This window comes from Nannospalax galili, unplaced genomic scaffold (genome assembly GCF_000622305.1).
Source record: "Nannospalax galili isolate Female #2095 unplaced genomic scaffold, S.galili_v1.0 scaffold9, whole genome shotgun sequence".
In the NCBI taxonomy this organism is placed as follows: Eukaryota; Metazoa; Chordata; class Mammalia; order Rodentia; family Spalacidae; genus Nannospalax; species Nannospalax galili.
The window spans coordinates 6,880,539-6,903,401 of record NW_008360332.1 but is presented as its reverse complement, the minus strand read 5'-3'; the positions used below and the strand labels follow the sequence as shown (position 1 = coordinate 6,903,401).

The 22,863-nt window shown below is 42.4% G+C and overlaps 1 protein-coding gene and 1 long non-coding RNA gene across 3 annotated transcripts in view; one reads left to right on the top strand and one right to left on the bottom strand.

Moving 5' to 3' along the window:
* LOC103728110 overlaps positions 1 to 17,394 on the bottom strand; it is a 37,958-nt gene extending 20,564 nt beyond the window's left edge. For both annotated transcript variants that reach the window (XR_003848365.1, XR_607003.2), the window contains exon 1: positions 17,195 to 17,394. This is a non-coding gene — a long non-coding RNA (uncharacterized LOC103728110). The remainder of the gene's footprint in view (positions 1 to 17,194) is intronic.
* Positions 17,395 to 17,500: 106 nt separating this feature from the next.
* The window catches only part of Ddah1 (dimethylarginine dimethylaminohydrolase 1), a 151,004-nt gene continuing 145,641 nt past the window's right edge, over positions 17,501 to 22,863 (top strand). The window contains exon 1 of the mRNA XM_008826245.2: positions 17,501 to 17,942. Within this exon, the coding sequence (XP_008824467.1) occupies positions 17,640 to 17,942 (303 nt within the window). The 5' untranslated portion in view covers positions 17,501 to 17,639. The remainder of the gene's footprint in view (positions 17,943 to 22,863) is intronic.

The following is a 22,863-nucleotide window of genomic DNA, read 5'->3' as shown; positions in this document are numbered from 1 at the left end:
AGAGAGAGAGAGAGAGAGAGAGAGAGAGAGAGAGAGAGAGAGAGTAAATTTGGCAGGGGCAGTAATGGGAGGTATGGATAGGGGAGAGGGGATATAAATACCATAGAATTATATTGCATGAAAATCATAAAAATTCAATAAAAATTGTTAAAGTATGATAACAAATGTTGGAAATAATAAATAATAAAATAACCACCATTTTTTTTCTTTTTAATTATGTGTATGTCTCTTTGTAGATATGTGCACATGAGTACAGTTGTCACTGAAGGTCTGAGGTGTCAGATTCTCTGGAGCTGGAGCTAAGTGGTTGTGAGCCACCTGATGTAGGGGTTAGGAACTGAACTTGGGACCTCAGCAAGAGCAGAGCACACTCTTAGCCACTGAGCCATCTCTCAGTCCCCCAGTACTAAAGACCTGTGGAAATTCCTGGAGTAGGAGTGGCATATTCAACTGTCACCAATTGGTAGCTGTTCCCTTCCCTCCTTGTACATAGTAATGATTTGTTCTTGGTCATTCGGTTTACACTAGACCTACAGCTCTTCTAGAGAGAAGCTGTTCTGCCAAAAATACAGTATTTCTGATTATAACACAAGTACATACTTTGGAAAGTACATAAAAATTTGAATAAAATTTAAGAATGCACATAATCTCACTTCTAAAAGATAACCTAAGTTGCTATTGCATTAAATCTTTTTTCCTATGTTCTTAAAACAGATTATATCTTATGTACTATGCTGTATATATTTTTCAAAAAATGCTATTTTGTAACAGCTATAGAGGTTTTATCCACAGGTAAGGATTTATTTAACTACTCCTATAGTGTACGATGCTCATTTAAAAGTGTTCACTAACCAGATTATTGGTCACAGTGCTTAGCACAGTCACTCAAAATAAAAGCATTGAATTGACTGTTTTCTAAGATTTCAGCCCAAATAGATTTATTAGGTTTAGATACTTAGGAGAATCTGAAAAAATGAATTGAAGAGTAAAAGCATTGGGTCTAGAAGGGAGCTGTTTAACCCTCGCTAAGACAAGCCACAACAGGGTAGGGAATCTGGGAGAGTGTGTGGGACGGGGAGAGAGGAACATTAGGATTCCTGAGATGAATTTTAACCATGTCACAGTTTACTCAACTGACAGACGTGTTGAACCATCTACGATGGTTCAGTTCCCTCACATTGCTGCAGGAATAACTGTTCTATCACATGCTCAGTTTTTTGTTTTTGTTTTTTCCTTTTAATTGCTCACAGTTGTTCCTCTGAGCGTAGCCATGTGCTCTTGGAGTTTAACTGAACGTCTGCTTTGCAGCAGCGTGATAAGTGCAGGGAAAGAGAAGGATGGGAAGAACAAGCAGGAAAAGTCCTACGCAGTAGTTCTTCCTTCCTGAGGGGTGGGTGCACGCTAAGACGCCCCACAGATGGCTGGAACTAGATATTTCCCAACCTTACAGGTACTGTTCTTACTATGCATACATATATAAATATATCTATGATAAAGTTTAATTTATAAACTAGACACCATAAGATATTAATAACAGTAATAAAGTAGAACAATTAAAATAATATGCTGCAATAAAAGTTATTTCAAACTTTAAAAAAAGGACAGATAAGGGAACGTTATCGTCTTAGATTTCAATGTTCATGCCACAGGTACAGGCATCTCTGGAAATTAAAAAACCAGATACGTATGAACCTTCTGAGACACGTGGCAGACTTGAGGCACAGTTCAGAAGATGGAAGCTGGAAGCACCATTTTTGCCCTAAAGGAACCAATCAGAGTCTAGCAAGGTGAGCTAGCACATTCAGTCATCCACTAGTTCTCACCTGGATCCCACTCCCAGAATGCCTGGTACCCTAGCATTTTCCATTGACACTGCCTGTTTGGATTTGTGGACAAAACTGCTCCACTTTAAGACCTGTAAACACTATTGTAATACTTGGCAAGCGATTAGTGGTGCAATGCTGGTCCTGGTAATATTAGTGTTCACTAATTTGTGTAATTTAATTAAGTAGTTTATTTCCTTCTGTGGTCTGTATAAAAGTAAAGCAGGAGGGAAGAGAAATAATCTCATACTATTAACTACTTTAAGCATTCCAGTTACTACCTCTCGGGCTATGACCATGAATCTTTGAAAAACAAAATGCAAAATAAAGTAAAATATTATGTTTAAACTTTCAAAAGACAATGGAAGCATAATTTCTTTTAAAGGATATATTGGTTCGAAGACATTTCTTTGAATTGACTATTATAAAGTCATGTGGAATTATACCGACTGCAGTGTTTTACTATGACATAAACTCCTGAAGACTGTCTGAAATATTCAGAGCCTTCTCTTCATCAACTGGCATTCATTAATCCTCCCTGACAAGACCCAGCCTCTTTCCCAATCTCCAGCTTATCTGTCAATGATCATCTCTGTTGAAAAGCAGAACAATATTGCAACAAGGCAGACAACATTATAAAGCTCCAGAAATATGAAACAGGCATAATACCAAGATTAAAGCATCTGACAGGATGATCCCAAGTTAATTAAGATGTTAGAAAGAGTTTTTTGTAAAAAGAAATTTAGTCAAAATCTCTCTTCTTTTTTCTTACAGAGGTATTTGATGTTCTTCCTTTTTTTAATTTATTTTTTAAACATATCTTATTGATTTTTTTGTGTATTTAATACAGAACATCCCAAACAATCTTAATTATCTTTATACTCCCATCCCCACTGGCACCCTCCCATAGCTACCCCCCCACTGGAGCCCATATACTCTTTCATCCCTGTTACTGCCTACTGTGTTGTCAGTGCCCCCAGCTGCTCCCCAGTGCAAGTCCATCCACTGAGTCTAGTCAGCCTAACTAGAGTCCCTTGTTTTAGAAAGATCAGCTCTTCTTTACCTAGTGGCAATCAGTTGCCAACATGCCTTTAGATAAGATTGGGGTCTGATGTTCATTTTCCCAGTTCTATACCGGCTTACTGTCTGCCTGAGTTTACATGGGACTTGTGTATGCTGACACCTATACCATAGAATCATATGAACGGGTTCCTGGGAGCTTGTAGGATTCTGTTTCCTAAAGTATTCTACATTATGTGTATATATGAGTGTCTTCATGTATGTACATATATGTAGGTGCCTGAAGAGGCCAGAAGAGGGTGCTGGAACCCCCAGAGATGAAGTTACAGGTGGTTATAAGCCAACCAAAGTGGGTGCTGGAAACTGAACTTGGGTGTTTTGCAAGAGCAGCAAACTCTTTTAACTGCTGAGCCATCTCTCCAGCCCTCATTCCATGTTCTTTAGAAAGAACTCATAAGTTTTTCATAAAAGTGCAATTCTGAATTTCCTATATAATATTCTCACCCACTTTCCCTCTAAAATGGCATACATATTATAACATTCCCACAGGGAAAAGTTTTTTTTTTGATTTCCAAGGCAATCTCTTTTTCCTTTTTCAAAAAGTACTTTTGAAACATTCATTAAAGGTGTTTCTAATTTTTTTCATGTTTGAGCTGGCAGATGGCATTGCTAATTAATTTTTTTCAGTTATAGAAAATGCAATAAAGTAACTTGAGAACTGAGAAGAGACTCACAGCCCATGTACGACAGGAAGACATAAAATATCCCAGTAGGCTAAATGATAGAACTTTGCACAGCCTTTTCAGTTTCACATAGTCTAACTTGGCAGTTGTGACAGTTAAATCAATTCCCTGAAAAATACAGTGAGTAGCTATGCACATGGTCAGTAGGAACACACATTGCTATTTTTCTTTAGCTTTCACATACAAATTAATACACACATACCCATATAATAAAGTAACATAAGTCACAGGTAATATTCAGAGTCAGATGACCTTGGCATGTGTTGACCTTGGTCACATTTACGCTATGTTCTGTCACACCACCAGGCTGTGCTACATTGTTTGCTAACAATGTTTTCATAGAATAGTTTTCAATGTTGATTTCTCTGAATATGGATGACTGTCCCATAAACTGCCATTGCACTTCAGAGAGTATTCTTTTAGTTGAGAAGGAGGCAGAGGAGGCCTGAGGGCAGGTGGTGAGTCACTGGCACACTCCCCATCACTGTGACAGGGGTCTCAGCAGGGAGTGGGCCCTCTGTTTCTTGACCCTCAGGGATTTATTTCCTTTGAAATATTTTTATAAAAATATTTTTTATCCTTTGAAAGTTCCATACATTTATACCGTGTATACTGATCACATCCATCCACCACTATTTCCCTCCCCTTCCCCTAATGCTCCCCAGTCCACTGTCCTCCTAGCTTCATGTCCTCTTGTTATTTTTACTTTTTGTTATTAATAATACTCTGAATTCAATTATTGCTACCCATATGCACATGGATGTGTGGCCATCCGCTGGGGCACAAGAAACCTAACAGTGACCATGTCTTCAAAGAAGAATGATGTTCCCTCTTTCAGCAGCTATCAACTGCCAATAGTTCCTCAGAGCTGGATGGGGCCTCAGGAACCCCTCTCACATTAATGGTTGAATTTTGACAAGTTTTCTCTTGTGCAGGTAACCACAGCTGCTATGAGTTCATGCATGCAAAAACCATGTCCTGTCCAGAAGTCAGCATTTCACAGCTCTTGTCCCAACCTCTAGTTCTTATATTCTTTCTGTTTCCCTTCCACAAAGTTTCCTGAGCCTTGGGTGGTAGGAGGTTGGTATAGATCACCCATGCACAGCTGAGCATTCAGAATTATTGAAACTCGGCACTTTGACCACTTATGGGTCTTTGCATTAACCATTACCCATTGTAAAGAGAAGTTTTGCTGACCAAAGTTGAGAGAAGCACAAATCTATGGGTATAAACATAAATATTTATAATTCAGTTTTACAATAAGACCATTTAGCAAAACAACAACAGTAGGTTCCCCCAGGGCCTGCGATCTTACCAGTCATGGGCTTTTGACTAGGACTACAGTACTGGGCATGAAATCCCTCCTGTGGAGCAAGTCTCATAGCCACCCAGAAAGCAGTTGGTTATCCCCATAACTGCCATGCCACTATTGCATCAGTGGGCATAACTAGTCAGCACTGATCCTCAAGTTTTAAAACAAGGTTAACAACATTACTGACATCCCAGAATACACATGCATTCTTCATTTTTCCAAATGTCCCAAATTCCTCTCACCTTGTGTAGACATTGCTCATATGCTCCTTCAGCTGAGTAAATAACCATCTTTCCATTTCAGCTTAAAAGTCACCTCCTTAAGGAAGCTTTCCCTGATTCCCCTAGACATAGAGGATTTACAATACATTACATGCTCATAGTATCCAGTTCTTTACAGTATGTAGCTTGTAAATATGTATTTGTGATTGACTTATAGCTGTGTCCCTGGCAGACAGTACTGTCACCTGCACAAATCAATAAATAACACTCGTTGTATAAATAAATATGTAGGTATGGATCCTGGTTGTAATTTATAACTAATTAGTAATACTTGGGGCTGAGAGATGGGTCAGTGATTAAGAGCACTCGTTGCTCTTGTAGAGGACTTAGGTTTGGTTCCCAGTACTCGCATGGCAGCTAACAACCATCTGTAACTCCAGCTCCAGGCGATCCAATGCCCTCTTCTGACCTCCTCAGACATTGCATGACATGGGTGTTTTTGCATACATACAGGTAATACATTCATACACATAAAATAAAAATAAATTAAGAAAAACTTTTAAAAAGAATCAACAAAATTTTAGAACGTGAAAGGGAAAACTTCTGAAAGTAATATGTAAATACTATGCCAAAATATGCCAGAACAAGAAGAGAACTTGGCAAGTGAGTGTGGCAGTCCTTCCATCAAGTATCTATGTCCCTCCCTTGACCCTGGTCAGGACTGTGGTTGCTTTGATCAGGATCTGATGGGAGAATGCGCAGTGTCGATTCCATGCATATCTCTTAGGTGACCTGAGAGCTTCCATTTCTCACCTTCAGGAAACCAACTTCCAAGTAAGAAGTAACCAATCTGGGACAAGCCCAAGTCACATGGACAGGCCCTTGAGGAAGAGGTCCATGCTGATCCAGAGAAGCCAAGGAACACTTGGCACCAAAGACGTGAGGAAACCCTTCTGGAAACTGGCCTCTCCAGCTCCAACTGCCCTAACTGAGTTTGTGGGGGTCAAAAAAGAACTACCCAGACATGCCCTTCCCAAATTCCGGATCCATGAACCACACATAAAACATAACGGTTGCTCTAAGCCACTAAGTTTCAAGAGTATTTGATTATGAAGCAATTGGCAACTAGAACAAGTAAAAAACATGAGTACATGAGGAGGAGGGGCCAAGCAATGATGACTCAAAGAGGAAAACGGGTGAAGGCTGAGGTCAAGATAGGTGTGTTGACCACCATGGAGGTGAGCGTTTCCATAAGGGGGACAATGAGGCTTGCCTCATGAAACCACTACAAGCTTGAAAAATTCTACTCCTATGTACACACAGTACAGGTCTCTGTCTGTAGGACACTCACTATAATTATCATGGTGTTAGTAAGAAATAAGTGGGGGATAATCTGCAGCAATAGATAGCTTTAACAGGAGGCAAACTGTCAACTAAATTTAGTACAAGAATGTTTTTGTTCAGTTGGGAAAGTTGGGCAACACTTTTATCATAATGAGGTTTATTCAAAGAATGAATAAATGGTGTCCCTGACAATGGATGGAATGGAAAAAGAAAGGAAACAACTTCTACTGTAAGCCAGTTATTACCAGACTTTACACGATTTTCCCTCCTCCTCTTCCTCCTCCTCTTCCTCCTCCTCCTCTTCCTGTTCTTCTTTCTTCTCTTCCTTTTCCTCATCCTCCCTTCCTCCTCATTTTCTTTCATTACCACAAAAGTGACTAGCATGTTTGTTTTGCTTTGCTTGGGTTTGATTTTGTTGGAGACAGGGTCTCACTATATAGTACTGACTGACCTGGAACTCACTATGTACATCAGGCTAGCCTTGAACTCAGAGATCTGCCTGCCTTTGCCTCCTGAGTGCTGGAATCAAAGACCTGTGCCACCACTCCTGACCCATGACTAGCATATATAGTTACTATATATAAGCTTTGCATGGCCCATATCGCTAGTGTATTTAACCCCATTGGGTAGGAATCATCTTCATTTTAGGAACAACAGAAATATAAGCAAGTTCTATGCATAAAAGTTAATTCAACAAGATTGTTCAGAGAGTAAGTTGGTGGAGCCAGTATTTATTCAAAGAACTGTCTTCACCAGTAGAGGAGAATGGAGAAACAAGTTAATTTCATTTATTTCCTATAATATCTATATGAGATGCAAATTACTATTCCTGTTTTTACATATGAGGTTTTGAGGCTCAGAAAGTCAAGCAAATTATGTAATACCACACAGCTGTGACAGGTTTGGGATTCAAACCCAGACTATGGAATTGGAAGGGGGCATGATTTTATTTCATAAAAACTGAAATCTTCTGAAGGTGGAAGGGAATGCCATCTGTGGGTTAACTAAGCCATGTTCTGAACTGAGGATTCAGCAAGAAGACAACTTGCCATGCCTGTCTGCCAGGGGTGTCTCAGAACGGCGAGCCATGCAGCACCACTTGACAGAAGTCAAAACAGGGATTCAGATGTGTCATTCACCTTGAGGGACTCAAAAAGGCTTCTTTTAAGGGGTGATGCCTTCATTGAATGGGCTTTTTGTTTTTAGCATATATTATTTGTACTGTTTCATCATGACATGCACTTTTCAGGAAATAGAATACCAAGGGCAGAGACCTAAGTAAGAGAGAGATGGGGAAATGAACAGAATAGAGAATGGAGAGTTGGCAGAGGCCACATCATGGGGAAGCAGGGTATGCTAGGTAGTGTTAGTTGTCAACTTGACACACCTGGGTAGACAGAACCTTAATTGAGCAACTGCCTCCGTTGGATTGGCCTGTAGTTATGTCTGTGGACATTTTCTTTATTTTTGAGTGATGTGGAAGGGCCAAACTTACTGTGGGCAGTGCCACCCCTGGGCAGGTAGTCCTGTGTTGTGTAAGAAAGCAGAATGAGCATGGGCCAAAGGAGTAAGCCAGTAATGCTTCAGCTCCTGCCTCCAGGTTGCAGCCCTGAGTTCCTATCCTGACTTCCCTTGATGATGGACTGTAGTGTAAGCCAAAAAACCCTTTCCTCCACAAGTCGGTTTTGGTCAGTGTTTTATCACAGCAATAGAAAGCTGACTAGGACATGAGGTGTCTTTTGGGCCATTCTGAGGGATGTGGGAGCCACTGAAGGATTTAGCAAGAATGTTTCCATCAGATTTGCAGTTTAGAAAGACCACTTTGAATAGGAGTGTTGTTGCAGTACCAGTACATCAATAATTCAAAGCTACATGGTGGCAGCATGGATGGAGAGACATGGGTGGATTTGAGCCATTTTGAGGAGACAGATCTGTCAGAGCATGTGACTATTCAAATGTGGACACAAAGAAGGAAGAGGAGGACAGCACTCAGATTACTGACTTGGGGGTGTAGTTCAGTGACAGAGCACTTGCCCAGCATGCACAAGGCCCCAGGTTCAATCTCTAGAAAGGCAGCAACTATTTCCTGTATGAATGGGATGGGGCCTGGAAGAGGAGAGAGGGCAGTCCTGAGTGTAAGGTGATGAGTTCAGCTTTGGACATTGGGAGTAAGGGTTTATCTGGGTTACAATTCCAGGTTACCATGCATCATTATTGGGGAGCCAAGGCAGGAACTGAAAGCAGTTCATATTCACAGTCAAGAACAAAGAGACAACTAATGTTACTCCTGCTCAGCTTGCTTTTTCCTTTTTTAGAGTTGATGATTCAAACCTAGGGAATGGTGCTGCCCACAGTGACTGGGTCTTAGTACATCAATTAACATAATCAAGACAATCCCCGACAGACACACTTACAGGCCAATCTGATCTTGACAGTTCCTCTCATCCAAGATTCTAGATCATGTCAAGTTGACAGCAAAGACTAAGATCACAGGCACATTGACTTTGGAGTGCCTGAGGGGACCATCAAAAAGGGGTGACTTCTAGGCAATTCTGAAGTTCAGAACTGCTTAGGGCAGGACCTGAAAAGGGAGATTTAGGCATTGTTGAGATCAAGGTGGTGTTTGAAATCATGGGCCTAGGCTAGCTCATCCAAATGGCAAGACTGGAAAAGTTGGGAGAAAAGCAATGGAACAGAAGCAGAGAAAGAAATGCTGAAGAAAAGAAGGCAGGAGAAAGGATTAATACTGAAGCAAGGAAGAAGTCCTGGTACAGGTGTACACCAGCACTGGGTTAAAACAATTGTTCATCCACACCACGGGAACAAACCTGTTGATCCCCTGGTGTTGACAACCTGACATTTCATTGTTCTGTATAAGAAAATGAAGTCACTTAATTTCACAGAGAGCCCAGTAGTGTGAACATACTTATAAAGTACGTGAACACTTAAGTGTGTGTGTGTACATACTTATAAATAGTTATGGGACCATTTTAAATGCAGAAAAATTTTTTCCTTTTTAAATATATTTTGATTACCTCAAAATTGGAAAGTCTTTTCCTTCAGGCTATTTCTTCTCGAGAACATACATATGAAATAGTCACTAAAAAGTACTTCTAGAAAGATAATGTCATGTTACAAAAAAAATCTTTGAGAAATTGAATAAAGAATTGTGAAAGTCTGGGGCTATGCCTACCTGGGCATATCAGCATCTCTTTATCTATAACATCACAGATTTCTTGTTAGAATTCAACTCATGTAAATGGTCCTTTGCACTTTTTTTAGGATACTTTATCTCATTAGCTTCTAATGTGGTTATACTGAGGTAGATGATTCTAGTATTCATGGGTTATTGCACTAGAAGTTACTAAGAAAGTAGAGAGCTATGGAAATGCACAGAATGGGCATGTTGTTCACACAGGAAGAAGTGGGGAGTGAAGAAGATTGAGCTTTGGCGAGCATTTCTGTTGACAGCATCCTCTCAGGTGGTAGATATTTTATAGGCTTTCTCATGGGAAAGGGCTTGGGTATTCTGAATGCAAACATGGGCATTCTATGCAGGGGCAGATAGATACCCTGGTATTGATCATAGTATGTGGCATTAGAACACAACGGCTATTCATATTAGAGACTGTGTGTACTAGAAACAATGTTGCAGTCCTTTGTAAGTCTGGTCACATTTCAACCTCATAGCAATTACAATTTCCACTTTATGCATAAATTGAAGTGACTAAGGCAAGTGAGGTCTTCGTTAAAAGGAAACAGCATACTTAGCTAAGAATTGGAAAGTGTCTGCTTAATAAAGGGAATGTTTTTAGAGATATGGGCAAAATAAAGAGAATAAACAAGGAACATTGAGAAACTAACAAAAGTGGGAGCCAAGTCTGGTTGTTGGTGATGATGAGAGTAAGTAGCATAGAACAATGCTCTTTCTAGAAAGGCAAGAGGAGAGGTAAGGAACACACACTTTGACCCCCCCGCCCATCTTCCTTATTAAAAACACTTCATTGGTCAAGACCAATAAAATGGAATTCCCTAAAGACCAGTCTCCTGGGGCTATAGCAGGACAGAACATGAGTCTTGATCTTATGAAGGTTATCCAATACAGCAGGACTAGGAATATAATTCAAGTATATCTGTACACAAAACCCATGCCACACATGCAGTGTTTATGTATTTCTCCACTCCACATACTATTACTACTTAGCGAACACTTGTTTCATGAATGAAATCCCAGATGCAAGTTGTAGAAACTGAAGCTGCAGCTGTGTCTTGACTTTAGGAACCAGAGCCCATGCTCTAGAACCGTCATCTCCTTGCTTATAACTCACTGCCTGCCCATTTGACCAAATATCACTCATTCCTTGAGAGATGGAGATGGGAGTAAATCTTCAGCAGTGGTTTTTTTTTTCCCCCACAGTGAACCTTTCTGTAATTGTTTCTGTGTTGATTCTTATGTTGAAATCTTCAGGGTTTAATGTCAGTTCACGAATCATGGTCTTTACTAGATTAATGTTTCCAGCACTTACAATGGACAAGAACACCTTGGAATCCTCCATCTCTTTTAAGATTCCTGGTCTCTTGGGACTGGAGAGATGACTCAGCAGTTAAAAGCATTGATTGCTCTTACAGATAACCTGGGTTCAGTTCTCAGTACCCACATGGCAGCTAACAATCAGCCATAACTCTAGTTCGAGGGGATATGACACCCTTTTCTGACCTTCATGGGCATCACATGACATGAGTTCACTTACACACATTCAGGATACACTCATACACATAAAATTAAAAAAAAAAAATTCCCAGTCCCATCCAAAAGTTCCATCCCCAACGAAAGTACATCTTGTATCTGTTAAAGATTGAGTAAGAAAGGTTAAATCAGGAATTTCAGTTTTAATTTTGAAATATTTACGATCTAAGGTGATTTCAAATTCAGAGTAGTATTATCAGTGGAAAAAGAAAATTTGCCTCTGTTTTGTCAACAACCAGTCAGAAGAACAGAAACAGCTCTAGGTATGTCAGATAGAGTTGGCCTCTGACAACTCTCCATCCTCCATTCTGATTATTTCCCCAGCCTTCTAAGACTCTGCCCATGGTGTTCTATTCCCTGGAAACAGCTCTAGGTGTGTCAGATTTTAAACATGAAATTAGTTATAAATATTTTGAAATGGGGCAGTTGGACAATATACTATATTTAATTATCAACAATCACAAACCCAGTGCCTAGCACAGTCTCTTGCATAGAGCAAAGGTACAGTAAATATGCATTAGGTCTATAATTATACTTTTGAGATTTGGGCTGTCAGTCTAAGAAGACCTCTAGTTCTATGGAAAGCCAGAGGACACTTAAGTGACTGATAATTCAGTGAGTGTGTGGTTGTGATTTGATCTTTGATAAGAAACCATGTTCAGTTCAAAGTCATCTGTTCAGCACTTGTGAATGAGAACAGGGAGATCATTCAGTTGGTAAAGTGCTTGCTATGCAAGCATGAAGACCTAAGTTTGATCCCATGATTGGAAAAAAAAAAAAAAATGGCATTGTAACACATGCTTATAATCCCGGCACTGGGGAGACAGAGACAGGCAGATCCCTGGGGCTTACTGGCCGGCCAGTCATCCTACCTTATGTGGAGAATTCCAGACCAGTGAGAAATCTTTTCTTAAAAAACAAGGTAGTGGGGCTGGAGAGATGGCTCAGCAGTTAAGAGCACTGACTGCTCTTGCAGAGGACCAAGGTTCAGTTCCCAGCACCAACATGGCAACTAACAACCGTCCATAACTCCAGTTCCAGGGTATTTGATGCCCTCTTCTGACCTCCATGGGCATTGCGCATGACACGGATGTACTTACACACATGCAGGCAATATACTCATACACATAAAATAAAAACAATAAATAAAATTTTAAAAAACAAGGTGGCTAGATCCCCAGAAATGATAGCTGAGGTTGGCCTCCAGCCTCCGCATATGCACATGCATCTACACACACACACACACACACAGAGGCATCCACATGCATGTGCATGTATAGAATGTCAATACATAATATTTATTGAGCATCTACTGGGTTACAGGTGCTATTTTTTTAAAATAGAATTTTCCTGTTTACTGAAACATTTAGGATAAAATATGTCTATCTCCTCATCTCTAAAAACATATGTTCTCTTAATTCTACTTTTTAATTATGACCCAGATTGTTAATATGTTTTTTAAAAATAAGACCCTATAGTCTTATATTTTATCCTAAATGTAGGTGCTATTTTAAACACTTTTAAAGCACATTGCTTAATAACTTCAAAATAATCTTGTGAGATTGGTTCATTATTTTCTGTTTTATAGATGAGGATGAAACAGAGGCAAAATGCTTTTATGTCTCAGATCATACGGAAAGGAAAGGCAAAGCCTGACTTTCACCCCCACAGTCTGGCTTCAGAACCTGGCTCTCATTTACATATGTCTCTCCACTGCTCATTAATGATAAAACTTAGCTCACCTGTTTCCCAGAAATTAGCTAGCTGTTTCCCCACCTTCTTGCTTCCTTTCTTTCTGGGCCCCCAGAAGACTATATTTTTCAGGCCCCATGGTTTCTGTAGCTGTGTAAATGACCGTTAGTCCAAGGAATGTGTCCAGAGGTGCTGTGCATCCCTTCTAGGCTTGCCCATCAAACATTTCACACATGAGGCCCTGCGTTAACATCAGTAGTAGATTAAGAGACCAGGAGGTAAGCCTCCACCACTGTGTGCCATCATATAGAATGGTTTTGTTGTTATTGTTACAGCAGCTGAAGTTACCTTAATATGTGCATTGAGCTCATGGACCTATTGTCCCTTGAACATGCCTCTGGCTCTTGTACATACTTTTCCAGACCTCTCATTCTCTCCTTCAAGTGCATCTTAAAAAATTATTCAATGTCTAAACCAAGTCCAATCACCTTCAAGCAGTTTCTTCTCCTCCTGTCAGCCACAGTGATGGTGCTTTCCCTCAGCTGCCTGCAGTGCTTTGGTAGCTGACTCTGTGGGTGACGTGGTGTGTGTGTGTGTGTGTGTGTGTGTGTGTGTGTGTGTGTGTGTAAGATCATGAGCTCTTCAAGGTCAAAGATCACTATTTTATGCTTTTTGTATGGCTCTGAAGTGAACAGTGTAGCCTGTGCCTTGAGAATTTTCAATAAATATTCATGAGGAAAATGAACTCGTAGATGTACTAGGTTCAATAAAGTCCATTTTCCTAAGAACAGTCCTTCATTACTGAAGCATGAAGTTATGTAAACTATAATTTACTAGATTTTTGGTGTTTTTATTATTCCTTTCACCAGTACACACATTCCAACCTTTCTTGACAACTTCTTAGAAGAGGCAGAAAGCATGCTTATCAAATTTCAGATGGCACAGTCTGAAGTAATAAATAATGCACATGATGACAGAGTCAGACTTAGACATGTTGGAATGATGTAGACAACATTAAATAGGAATAACTACAAAACTGGATCTCAAAAAACATGCCATGCCGTTTCAGCATGACGAACATGGCCAACACCAATTTATACGGGGAAACATAAGGGTTTTTTGTTTTGTTTTGTTTTAAATATTTTATTTCTTATTTTTATGTGTGTGTATTGCCTGCATGTAGATAAGTGCACCCGTGTTGTGCAATGCCCGCAGAGAACAGAAGAGGCTGTTGGATCCCCTGGGACTGGAGTTACAGACAGTTGTTAGCTGCCATGTGGGTACTGGGATACAAACCTGGGTCTTCTGCAAGAACAGCCAGTGTTCTTAACTGCTGAGCCATCTCTCCAGCCCAAGACACGAGTTTTAATTGGCTGCGAGGCTGACATGAACCTTGAGTTGTACACAGGGCCGAAGGCACTGAATGACAAACAAAATATTCAGGCTCCAGTGAGGCAGGGATATGAATTATGGTGGCTGAGTGGTGGCCAAATGGAGGTGGACAGAACCTCATTGTTGAAGGGGCTGGAAAGATGGCTCAGCAGTTAAGAGCACTGGCTGCTCTTGCAGAGGACCCGGGTTCCATTCCCAGAACCCACATGGTGGCTAACAGTCATCTGTAACTCCAGTTCCAGGGGATATGATGCCTTCTTCTGACTTCCTTGGGCAGTGCATGACATGGGTGCACCTACCAACATGCAGGCATTACACTCATATACATAAATAAAATAAAATAGAATCTCAGTGTTGGATAAAGTTCACAGTAGCAGGAGAGGAGGAAGAACAGAATCCTATATTTTAACCTGGGTAAGCTACACACATACATCAACTTCACCTTTAGAACACTGATAGGAATCGTCCTTCTGAAAACACTATTACATAATTTCTAGCATCAAACTGGTGCTAACAGAGCAGATTGGGTCCCTTTGCAAGTTTTGATTTAGAACTTAGAAGGCTTTAAAGGTCTTACTCCCCTGTGAGAAAGTCGGAGCTGTCTTTCATTGAATCCTTGTCATTTTAGAATCTGGGAGATGCTAGATCAATTGTAAATTCAAGTCACCCTCTGGGGAAGGGAAAGAAGGAACATCCCATCCTCTCCAGGCTCAGGAGGCAGAACTGGAACCAGGGGATTTAAGTTCAACATGAAGAATTTTTTAAGCATTATAGATCTTCAAAAATGGGATAGACTCTGGGACTAGAGAGGTGGCTCACTGGTTAAAAGTGCTAGCTGCTCTTGCAAAGGACCTGGGTTTGATTCCCTGCACCCATGTGGCAGCTAACTCCAGTTCCAGGGGATCCAAAAGCCTCTTCTGGCCTCCAAGGGCATTGCACAATATGGGCGCACTTACATACATACAGGCAATATACTCATACACATAAAATAAAAATAATAAATAAAATATTTTTAAATGGAATACTCTGAGTAAACAAGGCTTAAAATGTTCAAGTAAAAAGTTGATGAATGTATTAGGTGTTTCAGTAGCAATTCAAAACATTGGATGAGAAGATAAATACAATTCCTAAGGTCTCATTCAAATCATGTATGTATGTACATATATATATATACACACATGTCTATGTATACACACACATACATACACACACAGACACACACACACAGGACTTTTCTGAGACAAGATCTTCCTATCTATCCCTGACTGGCCTGAAACTCACTATGTAGACCAGGCTAACCTAAAGCCTGCTTCTGCCTCTCTAGTGCTGGGATTATCACTTGGGAGGCAGAGGCAGGTGAATCTCTGTGAATTCCAAGCCAGCCTAGTCTACATAGCGAGTTCTAGGCCAGCTGGGGCTACACAGTGAAACCCTGTCTCAAACAACAGAACAATCTTTAAATTAGTAGTATGTTACAGAATATGTGTATGTGTGTGGGAGGGCAGTTACTGTGTTAGATATTTCAGAGGTACAGCCAGAATTTTGAAGATGGTCACCTTGATAAGAACATAACCCATGGATTATTTAATCTGTGATATATGCGAGGGGAAAACTAGGGACTAGAGACTTTGCATCCCTATGAAACAAAGAACAGACTCTTGAGAGAGGAAAAGAAAGGTCAACAAATACCACAGGAATTCCACATAATCTGCATACTCTCTGGAAGGCAAAAGCTGGAAGGAAGCTGGAGTGTTTCCCAAGGTCAAGGGGCTGACTGTGAGGTTACACTTGATAGTGACAAGATTATATTCCTATTGTGCTCCTCCCTCCTACGACTCTGTAGGCTTTGGAGACACACACTTAAGAGTAACATTTTCTTCAAACTGATTGTGCTTAGAAAAACTCTTTTAGGGGTCTTTTCTGTGATAATATAGTTTTAGGACAAAAGTCCCCAGCTCTTGGAGTCCCAGTAGGTTAGGCTGAGCCACCAGTCCCAAAAAGAGGTGAAGAGGTGAAAGGCAAAGAAAGGAGATGTAATCACTGTGACCCCGTTGGGAAATACAAAGTGGCCAGTGACACCCCACTCCAAGTCAATCTTTGGAATCATGACATGAACTTTAAGTTTAAATGGAGGAAGAGTTGGGGCAGGGAGCTAGGGGTAAGCATTGCTAAGCAGTCCTGGTCAAGGTCTGGTCTGCTTGGTGACCTGTTTTGATTCTACAGGGTAGTTTGGGGGACAACTCAGGAAGGACTGGGTGAGGTGACTGATCCTGCTTGGAGGGGATGGTGTAAGGTCATGGGGGCGGGGAGCGGGGCTGATATATCTTCTAAACTCTGCTCTTCCAGGGTACAAGGTGACTTCAGGTTTACAACAATGAATAGAGTTTTAGGTGCATTTGGGGACGTCTGGAATTGGACTTTGTTAAAGCTCTTTAAGATCCTTAGTTATCTTTGTGTCTTCAGTCATAAAGAGGAATGTGATCGATTAGAAACGCGAGTTTCTAGATAGACACATCTAGATTCATGAACCTGTGTAGTGCAGAGTAACGGGTGAAGGAGAAAAAAAAAGTCAAGCAGGCAAGATGAAGTCGGAGATGCCGGCCTTCCTCCTGCTTTGAGTTCCCTTGTGGGCTTGAAGTATCTGCTTTTCGACAAAAGCAGTTTCTGGTCAGCTTTCATATCTATATGGCTGTTTCTTGGATTATTTTTTCTCATGGGTGGGAAGAAATGCATTCTTTGTGTAATCTCGAGTCTCACGTGGGCTATTTTTGGAGAAAGTCAAGGTAATGTGGACGGCGACAGACTGCTGTGCTGGGTGCCTAGGTTGGGCAACATGCGAACCTGAGACTGGGAAAAGTATGTATCTACAAAGACAATCACTCCGTGCCGAGTCTCCTGACCTTTAAGAAGTCCTCTCCAGTCGTTAGGCTATTGCACTGCCCTCTCCAGGGCCCCATTGGGGACCACAGCGGTGTGCACCTGCAGCGAACACAGACACCTAGGCCCAGGTAGGGGCGACTGCTCTCCGAGGTCCCCTCAGCACCTCCTCGGCCTCTCGGCCCACCTCACTGGTCTGGCGGTGCCGAGTAGGGAAGGATCTCCAACTCCAGCCCCGGCTGCGGCAGGAGCGGGGCGCGCCGGGGTGGGCGCGCGGGTTGCGCGGGGCGGGCGCCCCAGCTCGGGGCGTGCGAGCTCTGGGCATGCTCAGTGGCGCGGGCAGGGCTCCCGGCGCGAGAAGCTCCTGCAGCAGCACATTCATCCGCTGCCAAGGGGAGCCGCCGGGCGCTCGCAGACTCCGAGCGCGCCGCTCCGCCGCGCCATCCCGCCGCCGCCTCTTCCGGAGCCATGGCCGGCCTCGGCCACCCCGCCGCCTTCGGCCGAGCCACCCACGCCGTGGTGCGGTCGCTGCCCGAGTCCCTGAGCCGCCACGCGCTGCGGCGCGCCCAGGGCGAAGAGGTGGATTTCGCCCGCGCCGAGCGCCAGCACGAGCTCTACGTGGGCGTGCTGGGCAGCAAGCTGGGGCTGCAGGTGGTGCAGCTGCCCGCGGACGAGAGCCTGCCCGACTGCGTGTTCGTGGAGGACGTGGCGGTGGTGTGCGAGGAGACCGCCCTCATCACCCGGCCCGGGGCGCCCAGCCGGAGGAAGGAGGTAACGGGCTGGGCCGGGGACGCGAGGGGCGCGGCCGGGGGATGCGCGCGGGCCCTTCCCTGCGTGGAACAGACCCTGGGGCTGCGTTCCCAACTTGCCACAGCCGGACCCCGGGCGCTGTGGATGGATGGGCGTGGGAGATCGGAGCCAGTCAAGTTCATTGTCCACACCTCCTGGGTGTCAGGGAGCCTTCCAGACCATTTCCCTGAAGTGTGGCGCGGACTTGGGCAGGTGGCTGGGCTGGGGACCCAGATCACCAGCATTTTCATTTGTGAAAATTGAAGAGCAGCGAAGGCGATGCTTCTCTGTTTCCTAGACAGCGGGCACTGAGAGGGGTTCCGCTCCGGGCAGGCGGGTGGAGACTGGGGGGAGGGGGGTGTCCCCAAGTCCTGCCTGGCGCTGCTAGCTGGGCGGGTCAGAGGACACCTGGCAGCGCCTGTGCGTCGCGAGTTACTTTTCAGTGGTGGCAAGTCAGTCTTAAAGAACACGAATGTGTTTAAGGAGAACGTTTTGTTGGTGAGCTGTCTTTAAATGTGTGCGTGAAAGGACCTCATTCGAAAAGCTGTGCTCCCTGCGGGATGTTGGGCGTGTGTGTTTCGTTACCAATGGTGATTTCACAAGTTCTGTAATTTTTAATCTCTTTTTTAAAAGGAGCTTTAATTAAGACAGCTTTTTTGTGTGTTCCCAATGGATAGTGACTACTTTAAAATAGTACAGCTTGTGGAAGTGGCTGTAACTGCTTGAAACATAATATAGGTTAGTGGGGAGAACAAATAGAGTGAAATTGGGTTTTAAAATGCCATCTGGCTGGGGATTCTTCTCCCTGTCTGGGAAGAGCACAGGTTCAAGATTCTCTCTCGATCTTGGCATCATGGCATAACAAGATGCAGGTGTTTTCTTTCATCTCTGGAGGGATTCTTTTTTTTTTTTTTTCTATCATATCGGGAATACCTCCTAATGCTTATGATTTAAATATTCCTATTCCACACTCGCTCTACCCGCCAGCCTGATGGAACCCTACAAGGACTGAGTATAAGCATATTTTGTTTATTTGGCACTGAGGTAATCAACTTTTTCTTCACATCCTGGTTTACCAGAAAACCAAGAGTAATAGGTCTCATTCTCTTAGCCATTCTCTTTAGAAATAAAATTCTTGGGGCTGGAGAGATTGCTCAGTGGTTAAGAGCACTGAATGCTCTTGCAGAGGACCTGAGTTCGATTCCCAGCACTCACATGGTGGCTACGAACTGTCCTTAACTCCAGTTCCAGGGGTATCGAAGCATTCTTCTAATCTCCGCAGCATTGCATGACACAGGTACACTCACATACATACAGGCAATACACTCATACACATAGAATTAAAAAATAATAAAATAAAATATTTTTAAAAATTCTTTTGTCACACCCTTCCAGTCTTTGAGGGTGTGAAATGCTCCCCCTCTATTTTAACCTGTAAGCCCTGGATGAATGCCTTCTGGTGCGTTCTAGGCCATATGGCAGAGCAGTACTTAAGAGTCTAATAGATTTCAAAACCCTTTCAAAATGGTACTCATTTGATGAGCATAGTCATTTCTTCTCCGGTTGTGGACCTACTGATTCATTCATCCTAGTCCTGTGATGTATCCCTACATAGAAGTACTTCTTTTTTAAAAATAATTTTTATTCATTTATTTTTATTTATTTTGGCAGAGTCTCCCTAGTCCCAGCCCACCCAGAAGTCACTATATGCACCAGGCTGGCCTTGCTTTCCCAGAGATCCACCTGCCTCTGCCTCTTGAGGGCTGGGTTTAAAGGTGTGCTACCACGCCCAACTTTATTATTTTTATTTTATGTGTATGAGTGTTTTGCCTGTATGTGTGTAAGCATGCCATGCAATGTTCATGGAAGTTAGAAGTTAGGTGATGGATCCTCTGGAACTGGAAGTATGGATGATTGTTAGTGCCATGCGGGTGCTAGGAACCAAACCCTCCTCTACAAGAGCAACCAGTGCTCTTAACCCCCAGAAGTACATTCCTTATAACATAAATAATGTCTTTGTGTAGTTAACTTTCCAAATTGGGGTTTCCCAATGTTAAGACTAGCAGTGATCTTTGTCCTCTGTCCAGATTTTGAGGTATACATTTTAAATATCAGAATTTGACTCCACTTTGACATCGGCACAGTGGCCCATGTTGCCAGAGGTCACACAGAGCTCTTGCATTTTCTTTTCTGTGTAGGGGATTGAACCCAGGACCTTGCCTATAGTAAGCAAGCACCCAACCACTGAGCTACACCCCCAGTCACAGAAGTCACATAATGTTCTTAACATTAGGCTACATCTAGTTCCATCACTTCAGTTCTGTGGCCTTGAAGTATCCCTTGCCTCAATTGTCTCCCTCTAAAATGGGCATAATAATACATATTTTCCAAGTTGTAAAAAAATGTATTAGTCCATCTACAATTCACAGACAGGATGTAGTTAGTGATGCTTCCATTTCCCAGGTTGAAGACAAGCCATGTTCATGCTCCAGGTTCATCTTTATCTGTTCTGTGACACTGCCTGCTGGTTTGAGTCTCTGTGTCTGATCTCTCCCCCAAACACCTCTGCTCCTGCACATGACCCATATTACCAGGATAAGAGGCCTCCAGCTGGAGAGGTTAAAGACAGTCAGTATTGGGTGGGATGCTCCTGGAAGGCAGGACCATGCAGGGTGATGCTGCTTACAATGCCTCACAGCACCAGTTTTCTGCCTTGGCAGGTGTTGATGCTTGATGAATGAATGAATGAATGAATGAATGAATGAATGAATGAATGAATGAAATGAAATGAGTGAGTGAAATATGAGCAAACTGATAGTAACATCAGGGATTGATGCTTCTTGGGTGGATGGATGGATGATGGATGAAAGAGAGAAATGCTGAACTTCAGGTGTTAATGCTTGTTGAATGAATCAGTGAATCAATGAAATGCTTAACAAACTATTGGTGACTTCAGGGCCCTCTTTGGATGTGATGCTTGCTTCCTTAACTGAAAACTTAGACACCAAGGGATTACTTTTAGCACCACGCTCTAACCAGCTGAGCTAACTGGCAGCTGGAAGGAATTACTTCTAAATTCTCACCGTTGATCTCCGGGCCTCCAATCCCGTCACTCTCTGTTTCAGTCCCACATTGTAGCCACATTGGTCAACTCACATCTGATTCAATTGTTCCTCTGATTAAAATTCCTGAGGGTCCCCCACTGAGTTGGGCTCTGTTAGCCTTTACAGTTTTAGCTCTCTGTGCCCTTGCCCCAGAGCCTTTTCCAATACTTGGCTCAAGCTGGCTCTTTTATTCTCAGAACTGCTTTTCTGGACACCGTTTCCCTTTATCTGGGACACAGCTCCTCTTTTCTGTCTTCCTTTTACCTGGCTGCTCCTACGTGTCCTTCAGTTCTTGGCTTGCTGTCATCATTAATATCATTTTAGCTAACGTTTATTGGGTGCTTGCCATTTGCCACAAACAGCCAGGTCTGTGATATGCATTTCATCAGTACTCACATCCACGCTGAACCTAACAGAGGTGCAGAGAGATCTAATAAGTTGACCGGGGTATAGAGCGCACCAGTGAAACCTGGATCTGAACTCAGGTTTACAGGACTTGAAAGCACTGGTCTCACTCTCTGTGTTATTAGACATAACCTTCCCCAGCTTCCCCAGCGTGAATTAGTTCTTTTTTTTTTTTTTTTTTTTTTGAGTGCCTATAATCCTCCATACCCTGCCTTTCTGATGTTTTCTCGTGTCATGTGGCAATTGCCTGCTTACCATTTCCCCACCCCTCATCGTTACGTGAGGGCAGGGATCCTATCTACATTGTTTTGTATTTTATTTCCAAGGCTGGAAAATAGATACACCGAAAATATTTTGTTGGAGAAATGTTTCCATGATTTTAGCTTCACTGTATTTCTCCTCTCTTATAATGTATTTGGATTTAAGACAGAATCTCACACTGTAGCTCAGGTTGACCTGTAACTCACTGTGTAGCCCAGACTGGCCTTGAACTTCTGCCAGTCTTCCTGCCTCAGTTTCCCCAGTGATGGGATTACAAGCATGATTCACCACGCCTGACTCTCATGATGTGTTTGGGTTTTTTTGTTTTTTGTTTTGGTTTTTTTTTTGGTCTTTTTGAGACAGGGTCTCCCTGTAGCCCCAGCTGTCCTGGAACTCACTATGTAGACCAGGCTGGCCTTGAACTCACAGAGATCCACCTGCCTCTGCCATCCTAGTGCTGGGATTAAAGGAGTGCGCCACCACACCCAGCGATATTTTTTTAAATATTTATTATTTTAATTTTGTGTGTATGAGTGTATTGCCCGCGTGTATGTGATTGCATCCATGTTGTGCAATGCCACAGAGGTCAGAAGAAGGCTTCGATTTCCCCTGGAACTGGAGTCAAGGATGGTTTGTAGCCACCATGTGGGTCCTGGAAATCAAACCCAGGTCCTCTGCAAGAGCAGTCAGTGCTCTTAACTGCTGAGCTATCTCTCTAACCCAAGCATTCCAGATTGGTAGAGTCCCAAAAGTTTTGTTACAAGCACGAGTGGTTTATAACTTGAACCTTCCATCCTTCCCTGTCTCCTCTTATTATTGTTGTTTTGTTTGTTTTTAATAAAAATCTTGAGAAGTTACTTCTTAAAGCATCATGCTATATTTAATGACTTTTCTTCCTGGGAAGAAATAACAAAGAAGGAAACTTAAGATTATTCTCTTGAGAAAATCCAGTGTTAGCCTGAACCAGGCTTCCAGAGATTTCTGGAACTTGGGACCTATGTATAGGAGGCTTAAGATTTAGTGAAGGAAATTACATACAGAAATATATATATATATGTATATATATATGTATATGTATGTATGTGTGTGTATGTGTGTACATATATATACATATATTATATATATTACACATC